This window comes from Tinamus guttatus, unplaced genomic scaffold (genome assembly GCF_059628265.1).
Source record: "Tinamus guttatus ecotype Peru unplaced genomic scaffold, ASM5962826v1 Tinamus_guttatus_pri_ptg000526l, whole genome shotgun sequence".
NCBI lineage: Eukaryota > Metazoa > Chordata > Aves > Tinamiformes > Tinamidae > Tinamus > Tinamus guttatus.
In genome coordinates this window covers 344,562-354,852 of record NW_028289060.1, presented here as the reverse complement: position 1 = coordinate 354,852, position 10,291 = coordinate 344,562, and the positions used below count along the sequence as shown (strand labels likewise).

The 10,291-nt window shown below is 53.6% G+C and overlaps 1 protein-coding gene across 1 annotated transcript; it reads right to left on the bottom strand.

The window, feature by feature from the left end:
- Positions 1 to 979: 979 nt before the first annotated feature.
- On the bottom strand, positions 980 to 1,894 carry LOC148592762 (olfactory receptor 14C36-like). The gene has a single exon (XM_088533906.1). The coding sequence runs from the start codon at positions 1,892 to 1,894 to the stop codon at positions 980 to 982; it is 915 nt and encodes a 304-aa protein (XP_088390032.1).
- Positions 1,895 to 10,291: the final 8,397 nt, after the last annotated feature.

The window sequence follows — 10,291 nt, the reverse complement described above, 5'->3', positions numbered from 1 at the left end:
ATTGAGGCTAACAGATCACCCTGGAATGCTGAGGTCATCCCCTGGATCTCATGGAGTTCACAAGGAGAAGAGCAGGCCCATTTGTGGTTGCACACCCTTGGGCGTATTTTTGGATTCCAGTTTCTAAAGAGAGGCCGGATTCAGAACCATCATAGGGCAGATCCCCTTTTATTATGGAAATGTTATTCTGGAGTCCAACTGTTTCTTAAGGGAGCCCAAAGACTGGTCCTGCCTGTTCCTCCAGGGTGTGAGGGAAAAACAAGCCTATCTCTACCAGGTTATGAGAGTTCCTGGGCCATATCTGCAGAATAAAGCATGGAAGGAAAGCACGGAAATGAGGAGGACAGCTCTAAATAGAGAAAATCCTGTTGCCCTCCTGGAATGTGTCTTCAGGAAAGATGAACTGCCATGGGAAGGCCGCCTCTAGACTTTCCTTCAATTCAGTCATGTTTAGTTTTGTGTGTTGGAGCTTTGCATGGAATCATGGAAACCTGTGGTGACACTTGGTTGTCATTTCTCTCATATTAGAGAGATTTGAGATCACACTCTAACCATAGCCACGAGAGCTGAGATCTCCTAAACAACACTGGACCCCTGGTCTCAGCCCACCTGCCCTTGTCCCGCCGTGACTCTGTACCCCAGAGGTCCCTTCGTGTCAGTGCTGGAAAAGACGCTGCAGAGGGAAACTCTCCTCCCTGCACTGGGCACATCCAAGGGAGCTCAAAGAAGCGGCTCACACAATCCCCCCTCTCTGCTAATGAAGGGGGCAGCCTGGCTTCCTGCTTTATCATGGTCTGTGTTTAAGTGCTAAATGAGAGATTCCTGTGCAGACGTGACAAAAATTAGGTGTCTTTATCGTTTATTATTTTAAGATGGATGTAAAAGAGAGAAGTAAAAAAGAAAGAAAAGGATAAAATACAGCCTCAATGGCAGATATCCTGGTGAGTGAATGAAACAGTTGTTACCGCTGACCTTGTACTCACTGGTTGAGTTTCTTCAGTGCCTCCTTGAGCTCCTTGTTCCTCATGCTGTAGATGAGGGGATTCAGGGCTGGAGGCACCACTGAGTACAGAATGGACACAACCATATCTAGAAGTGGGGAGGAGATGGAGGGAGGCTTCAGGTAGGCAAACAATACAGTAATGACAAACAAGGACACCACGGCCAGGTGCGGGAGGCACATGGAAAAGGCTTTGTGCCGGCCCTGCTCTGACGGGATCCTCAGCACAGCTCTGAAGATCTGCACATAGGATAGCACAATGAAAATGAAACAACCAAAGGCTATGCAGGCAGTAACCACGCTAACCCAGACTTCCCTGAGATAGGAGTGTGAGCAGGAGAGCTTGAGGATCTGGGGGATCTCACAGAAGAACTGCTCCACCACGTTGCCTTGGCACAGTGGTATGGAAAATGTGTTCCCAGTGTGCAGGAGAGCATTGAGAAAGCCACTGGCCCAGGCAGCTGCTGCCATTTTGACACAAGCCCTGCTGTCCATGATGGTCCCATAGTGCAGGGGTCTGCAGATGGCAACGTAGCGGTCATAGGCCATGACTGTGAGGAGAGAAAACTCTCCTCCAAAGAAGAAGACCAACAGGAAGACCTGGGCAGCACATGCCAAAAAGGAAATGTCCCTGGTGTCCCACAGAGAATTGGCCATGGATTTGGGGATAGTTGTTGAGATGGAGCCCAGGTCGAGGAGGGAGAGGTTGAGGAGGTCGAAGTACATGGGGGTGTGGAGGTGGTGGTCACAGGCTATGGCTGCGATGATGAGGCCGTTGGCCAGGAGGGCAGCCAGGTAGATGGCCAGGAAGAGCGAGAAGTGCAAGAGCTGCAACTCCTGCGTGTCTGCAAAAGGCAGGAGGAGGAACTCGTTGAGGGAGCTGCTGTTGGACATTTCACTCTCTCCAGGCTTTGTGGATTGTTCAGAAAAGAAAAGATATTGAGCAGTTATCCCAGATTTTTAAACTTAAATATCTCCCATCTTGTTCCAGTTCTAATACACTGCCCGTATTGCCTCTCTTCATGGAGATCTTTGTGCAGCTCCCTTCCTTGGGCCTCAGTGTGGGGTGGCTGTATGTGCTGTGAGGAGCAGGGGCACCTCCCCATGGGCTCCAGAGAAGTCTGTCCAGCCCTACAGTAGGGGGAAGGAGACAAGAGGGGTGATGAGCTCTGAGATTCACAATTTTTCATGTGAAATCCCCCTGGTTTGTAAAAGGGCTTTTCAGTGTCTACAGCACCACTTCTAATGAACAGGGAATGAATGGGGATGAATGAATGAACGGGGATTTTTGACATTTATTTTGACATGTATTTTCTTTGGGATGCCCCTCTCACCTCTGCAGAGTGTTCCTCAGAGGCAGAAATTTTCAGCATTTCTACTGGGAATCGTGAGAAAATGGATTTATAGTCATGTTATGCAGAGTGAGGAGAGCTCTGCCTATTAGCCTTGATTGCAGCTGTTGTGTGCCCAAACCTCATTGAGGTGCATGATGATCACCCTAACCAGTTGCCCTAGAAAGAACCCAGCCCCTCCTAAGAGCAGACAAGTCCAGTTTCACAACCTCCCATCTCCAACTTCTCTCCCTTTCTCAGGGCACCTGAGGGAGATCTCCAAGCTTCCCTTCTAGCCAAGAACATGCAGGGCTCTTTTCAGCTGCCCATATGCAGTTTCCAAACCATTTTTTCATACTCTCAGTCTCAGTAACAGATTCTTCAGAGGTCTCCTGGACATCACAGAGATGGCAGGAGGCAGCAATGTCTCTCCAAGTCTGTTAAGTCTCCAATGTCACCTCCAAATCTGTTAAGACATTACAGGCAAAAGGGTCAAACGAAGTTGCATTGAACATGGACTCTGCTTAAGGAAGAGTTAGCTCAGTTCCTAAACCCCTGGGCTGCATTTCCTGCAGTTGCACAGGTTAGAGGGGACTGGAGTCGCCTCACTCCCATGCATATTCCTCTCTTCCACAGCTTGCAGGGTAGGTGTCTGAACTGCATCTGGAAACTGCAACCCCAGGGAGCCCAAGAGAAGAACAGTAGGGGAAACAAGGAGCAATCCTGCGATCCTTCTGCCAAGGGGAGAAAGGGAAGACAGGCAGAGGGGCACTCAGGAACACCCTTACCTCACCTGTGTGGGCATGCTACCTCACAGATGGTGACACTGCAGGCCATGCATCTGAAGCCCCTATATTGGGCAGCAGGAAATGTGCCCATAGCAGGAGGGATGCCCCTGTCCTTTGCCAGGGATCTGGCTGCAGTGGAGTGGGCTGATACCCTGGACCCCAAGGCTGTGAGGGCAGAGAGGCTGCTGGGTGGCAGAGGAGACGTGGCAGGGCTTGCTCAGAGGAAGGTGTCTGCACTGGAAGGACTGAGCATGACTTCCCCAAATCCATCCTCCCATCATGGTGGGCACTTCCCTCTCCTTCCCTGACCATCTCTGCTGCCCACAGCAGTCCCTGATGGCACCTTATTCTGTCCCAACAATTTTTGTCAGTCTGTGCTCACAGAGACATCACTTTTGTGTGCTCAGTTCTGCCCTACACAAGCCTCTGGGGACAGGGCACTGTCCAGGGGCATCGCTGTGCAAGCACTTTATGGAGCAAGTAAAATAAATTGCACAAAGGTGATGCTGATGCTGTCTGCAGACTAAGGTGGGTGGAAGAGGCTCTACAAAGTTTCTAACAGACCCATTGGTCTCTGAGAGGGAAGGCTTGAGTCCACTACCTTGGCAAAACAGAATACACTCCTCTTTTCTCCCTGCAGCAGTTAGGGAGATAACTGGAAGTGCAGACAGGAAGAGGAAAGTTCCTACCCTTGGAAGTAGCCCTTCTCTTGACCTTCCTCTTGAAAAGACTCTTGGGACATGTCCTGTACATGAACAAGGTGAGCAGACTTGATCGAGGCAGCACAGTGTCAACAGGAAGATGATCCTGGCTGACTGGGACCAGCCCTGTCAGAGCTTCTTTGTGCAGCACTGACCCTTGCAGGCAGCAGAGTCACTGCCCAGGGTGCTCCCTCGGGTGCAGGGATGCTGCTCTGATTCAGAAACCTGGAGAGACCTGTGTGCACACCCAGCACTTGACACCCCTGCAGCGATACCTGGAAGAAAGGAGCAGCATGCCCTGCCCTGTGAAGCTGCATCAGGGAATCCCTGAGCTGGATCAGCTCCTTCTCCTGCCATGCCCTGGACACTCCAGGAGAGACAAGTCCTATCAGTCATGGGGTGGGATGGGTTCGGAAGATCCCTCCAGGAACCTCAGCAGCATTGCCCTGCAGCCAGAGACTTACCACGCAAGGGCTTGTGAAGATTTCTTCCTTCAGTGAGCTCTGCTCTGTCCTCCCGCTCCACACTGCCGTTCCCCTCTTGCTGCCTTCTCTCCTCTGCTGTCCGCAGCAGCAGGCAGTGCCCGCAGCCCTGCTGCTCTTGGCACAGGAGCTGCTCCTGCACTCGGCTGTCTCTGGGCAGTGCTGCCAGGCTGCCACGAGCTGCAGCCCAGCTGAATCCATGAATTACTCTGTCCCTTGGGATTCCTCCCTCTGGGATATGTTCCACTGAGTAACCTGTTTTCCTTCTCTAAAGAGTACAGGGATACAGATTCCAACATTGCCATTTATTTCATCAGATAATGATTATCTACCAAAGTTAGAAGTGTCCCACAGGAAGTCCTGATTCACATCTCTTATCTAGGCAGGACACCCAGACAGGGATAAGAAGGGAGCTTGTTGATACATGGTGCATATATGATTCAGATGACTTATTCAGATAGCTTATTGGGGCTCCACATGTCCGTTCAGAAACGCCAGGTTTGGAGAAGGATTCAGCTAACTCATGAACTCCACAAATACATGGCAGGTGGGATTCCCCCTTACCAGGCTATGCATGCACATGGTCTGCTTGCAAGCTCCTGGCCTAAAGGTCCTAATGGAATCACTGGAGATAGAGCTTCAGTGGGAGGCCAGGTCAGGAATTTCCTTGGACATCTCTAATGACCCTGGATGCCTTCTATCCTACTAGAGCAGCACTCACAACAAAGCTCAGGGACAGTCAGATCCCTACAGCTCAAAAAGCTGATCTATTCCAGTGGAGACCATTTATAGAATCACAGAATGGTTGAGGTTGGAAGGAGCTTTGCAGATGATCTAGTTCAAACCCTTTGATCAAGCAGTGTCACCTACAGCATGATGCACAGGATCCTGTCCAGGCAGGTCTGGAATATCTGTAGAGAAGGTGACTCCACAACCTTTCTGGGCAACCCATGCCAATGCTCTGTCACCTTCACAGTCAAGATGCTTTTCCTCAAATTCAGGCAGAACGTCCTGTGCTTCAGTTTGTTTCTGTTGCCTCTTGTGCCATCACTAGTCACCACTAAAAAGAGTCTGGGCCATCCTCTTCTGCCCTTTTCATCCTCCGTTCAGGTATTTGCACACCCTGATAAGATCCCCTCTCAGCCTTCTCTTCTCCAGGCTAAAATAGGCTCAGTTCTCTCACCTTCTTCTCATAGGAGAGATGCTGCAGCCCCCTGATCAACTTTAGACATAGATAGACATATACTGGGCTCTCTCCAGTAGCTTCATGTCCCTCTTGTACTGCGGAGCCCAGCACTGGACACAGGAATCAAGGGGTGGCCTCCCCAGGACTTAGAAGGCAGGATGACCTCCCTTGTCCTCCTGACAACAGTCTTGTTGGCTACTAGTCTGTAGGCTACTACAGCCCAGAAGACCACTGGCCTTCTTGGCAGCAAGGAGACATTGCTGGTTCATAGGCAAGCTCCAAGGGGGCTTGAGTGAGAGAAGGCACCTTTCTCTGGTTGCAAGGGGTGTTTGGAGATCATCTAGTCAGATGCTGGTCAAGTCAATGTTTGCAAGCACCTGGGAGGCCAGCAGCAGGCACATGGCACTGCTCCTGCTTGAGAGGGGGGTCACATTGTCTGTGCTCCTGACTGGACAGCCCCAGGCATTAGCAGGTCCATCCATGTCTGTGAGGGTGACCGTGAGCTCTGCTCTTTGCTGAGTCCCGGGCAGGCCAGCAAGAGGCGCCTGGCTGGGCAGTTCCTTGGGAGGTCCCTGCTGGCAGAGCAGCTGCGAGGCCAGCGCTGGCCCATGGCTGGGGACGGGCTCTGAGGCCGCTCCTGTCCCAGCAGCAGCGCGGCTGGCAGCGGGGTCTGGTGCAGACACGCAGGGAGGTCCCTTGTACCAGCTTCACAGTCTGCCAACTGTAGGTCCAATTGCCTTCAAAACAAGTAGTTGAGTTCACAAATAGCATGATTTATTCAAATGCAACATTTACAAAGCAGGTTTTGGATGTCAGTAGAGAAAATTCTTTACTACTGTGTGGAGTTTTTAGCTCGCTCTAATATACAAATGCGCAATCATCACTCACTCCAGAAGATGGGAGAAGTTTGTCAACCTTGACGAGTCTCCTCAGGCAGCGTCCTGATCCAGAAGTTACGATGGAGTCTTCCCTCTCCCCTCTTCCTTCTTCCCTCGTCCTTCCTCTTTCTTTTTCTTCCTCCTATTTCTCTCAGTTCACCTTTTCTATATTTTCTTTTACATTCAGGTGGAACTTGAGTGACTCTAGTCATACTTACTTTCGTTATTGATTGGTTTAAGTCTTGGGTTAATCAAAAATCCAGAGAACATGCTCAGTGAGAAGTGGTCGTTCCTTGGAGGCAGGTATCTTTTGGAATGGGGTGTGTGTTGGCATTATAATGAAAGTAGAATGAGGAAAAGTTTGAGCGAAGTCCATCGGAAGGGAGTGAACTGCCACTATTGCTGGCCTAGCCTCAGACATCTTATCGTACAATGATGTGGCTTAGCAGCTACATGGCACCATCAGGTTGCCACCTCTGCAGGGAGTTCAACAGAGTTTGGCTGCTGTGCCTTTGCTTTGCTCCACCCTCCATTCTCCCTCATTCGTCGTCTGCACAGCACCATCAGATTACCACCTCTGGTAATGTTTGGCCATGGTGTCTCCGTTCTGTTCCACTCTTCATTTACTCTTATCAGTGTGTGCTAGGAGGGCAGATTGTGTCGTCAAGGGAATCATGGAGAAGTAAACTCCACACATACCAACCATCCTGTAGGTGGTTATGTCTGCAATGCCTTAACTTCTCTTAGGCCAGAGTGTTTCTCTAATTTCCCCTCTCTCAATTTTCCCACACTTCCTCCTCAATCTCTCCCTTCTTGACCTTGCATCCATCTCTACCATTCTCCTCAAATCCATGGCCAATTCTAGGACACCAGGGACATGAGCTATTTGGGATGTGCTGTCCAGGTCTTTCTAGTTGACTTGTTTGGAGGAGAGTTTTCTTCCCTCACAGTCACAGTCTGTGATCGCTATGTTGCCATCTGCAGACCCCTCACCAAACAAGGGGCAGTCCATGGTAGGGTCACCCAAGGGATCTACGCAAGCCCAAAGAAAGTTTCTTCAATCCCTGGAGAGGCAGCGGGGACCTAGGAGGCTCAGGGAGGAGGACTGGAGAGTGTTTCATGCACTCACAGTGAAACACCACAGGCCGGAGCTACTGCAAACCTGAAAACTTCTACTATTGCAAGAGCCCTGGGGTCACTCTGAGAACCATTAAAGAGCACAGACACCTGCCAGCAGTATCAGTGGTGGAGAGCCCTGTTTGCCTGGGTCTACTGCCCACCCCAGCTACCAAGACCAGTGTGGAGTCAGGAGTCGTCCCATGGCCTTATGGCCCCACAGCCCCACTTGTCTCCCTGGAGATTTTCTGACACCAATTGACATAGAGAGAAAAAGCTTCCAAGGTGTTTATTTGAAGCAGGCGATGGCTATTGGCGACTACAGCTTCTGTGGGCACCCGGATACTATGGGACACGATGTGGGAGCATCTCTGCAGCTCCCAGGACACAGCGCCTGTCGTTCTGTCTCGGCTCTGCGCCAGCCTCCATCTCAGGGGACCTGTCTGGCACGTGCGTCCACTCACCGCTCCTCTCGCTGCCCCACGATGCAGCAGCAGCAGAACACTCTGCGCAGAGCCCGAAGCGCCGTCCTGAGCCGCGAGCGCCATCGCCGGGGAGCCGCGATGTCCGGGAGGGCAGCGATGCCTGCGGTGGGAAGCAGAGCTGCGGGCAATGGGCTGCAGGGCGCAGGGCTGCACCTGCCTGTCCCTGCCACCAAGGGCTTCCCGAGGGGTTCTGTCCTCGGCACAGCAACTCCTGAGCGCTTCCTGCTGCCGGCCTCGGTGCCACCCCCTGTGCCAGGACAGGCCACTGTCCCCAGCAGGGCTCTCCACTCGGGTACGTACCTGGCTCAACGTCAGGTGTGGGGCTGCAGGAGGAGGGCTTCTCCTCCTCCTCTTGGGGCTCCAAGGCCACCTGCATGGACAGAGCAAAAAACCCACATCCTTCAGCCATCAGCTGGCCCTGCTGAGGGTACCAGCGCCCCAGATTGCGCAGGGCAAAGGGTTTTGGATCAGGGGAGGCTGCCCATGACTGCACGTCCCAAAGGAAGGGACCTGAGACTGACACAGCAATGGGACAAGGCTCCTTGTGGGGCCATAGCAGCAGGGCTGGGCTGGGGCTGTGATGCACAGGGAGTAGGGAGGCAGCCAGGTATGTAGCACAAGGGGGTTCATGCACTGGTGTGGAGGGGGCTGCTGCTGGGGCTGCCTCTTCCCTCTTCACTCAGCCTCCAGGCCCCAGGGCTGAATGCGACGTGGGCTGCAGCAGACTTCATCCTTGTGCCTTTGGCACTGGGAAACGGAGAGGAGCCGGCATCTCCCCATGGAGACATGGCAGAGGGCAAATGCCTGGGGTGACAGTGGGATGCCATGGGCAGAGGGGTCCCAAGGGATTGGGCAGCTCTGGGCACCCCCTCTGCTCCCCCCAGACCCAGCTCACAGGGCAGCTCCCTGCGATGGTGGGTGCAGGTGAGGTACTGCTTGCTCACCTGGGGAGCAGGGCCTGCAGCCAGGGGAGGAACCGCTGGTGCCGTTTCATCAGGCAGTGGTTGCTCTGGAGTGGGGCTGTCACTCACAGGGGGCACCTTCTGGTCAGACATCTCCCTGTCTGCGAACTGGCTCCGGAGGCTGGGTCTGACCCATGGCAAGGAGATGCTTCCCTCCACCTCCTGGCCTTGCAAAACCTCTTCAGTAGCTTCCTCTTCCTCATCAGTCTGGCCCATGTGGTCATCCTGCTCTGCTCCCAGGTCCTTCTTCCCACTTCTCATCTGCCACTCCTTCTTGGGAGCATGGACATAGAGCCGCTCCAGCACCTCCCACTTGCACCTTGCATCTTTGAGGAGCTCCACTTGTGTGACCTTCAGGTTCCACAAGTCATAGAAGGAGTTTCTGGCGAGGAGCTAGAGGAGAGAGGGAGGTTTGTGAACAGAGCTTCATTTTCCACCTAGAATGGCCTCCTGGGCGCAGGGACAACTGGGATGTCACAATGCAGTGCAGCAGCTTGTCCCAGCACCGGTGGGTTTATGGCTGCCCCAGCCCTCCCTTGTGCTCACTTGTTTGGGTCGCACATTGAGCGATCCCGAGGCTGTCAGGGAGAAACGTGTCCCCTCGCCCTCCTCTTCCTCGTCCTCGCTCTCCTCCAGGCTCTGCTGCTTCCTCAGGAAGGTGCCTTCTCGCAGCTGGGCCAAGCTCTGCCCGGTGCGCGCCAGGCAGCTGCTCTCGAGCTCCTCCAGCGGCTCCGTGCGGATGCTGAGCACTGACAGGCAGCGCGCGGTGTTGTCCGGGTGCACACGCAGTGGCTCTGCTCCCAGGTGGCAGACGATGCCCACAGGCTGCTGCTTTGGGCCCTGTCCTGCCCGTGCTCGGCGTGGTGGGGCAGCCTTCCGGCTCTCTGCCCTCAGCTCCACCGCAATCTCCGCAAAGATGCTGTCCACGAAGCCAGCAGGCTCAAGCAGGGATGAGCACGTGGCCTCCAGCGAGGCCATTTCACCGGGTGAGCCAGCAGCAGCTCTGTCTTCTGCAGAGCCAGGTGGTGCCTCTGCAAAGGGCAGGCTGGGGAGTTCAGCCTCCCAGGAACCCTCCTTGGCTGGCAGCACGCACTGCTGGGCATCCTGCGGGGCAGAAGAGGCTCTCTCTTCCTGGGACACCTTGACGGGTGGCCCTTCTACTTGAGGAAACTGCAGCTCTCCCCCTTGGCACCCTGAGGATGTGCTTAGCAACAAGTCCTGCTTCGGCACCGCTGCCTCCAGGCTCTGGTCCTTGAGCTGCTGGCCCACCTGTGGGGAGAAGGAGGCCTGTGATGGAGGTGGCTGCATGGATGCAAGTGGCCCCTGATGCACAAGAAACCTCAGCCCTGTGTCCAAGGGAGG

Bases quoted from the DNA above. Each gene is read 5' to 3' on its own strand.
- LOC148592762 (XM_088533906.1), bottom strand. From the start codon at position 1,894: ATGTCCAACAGCAGCTCCCTCAACGAGTTCCTCCTCCTGCCTTTTGCA.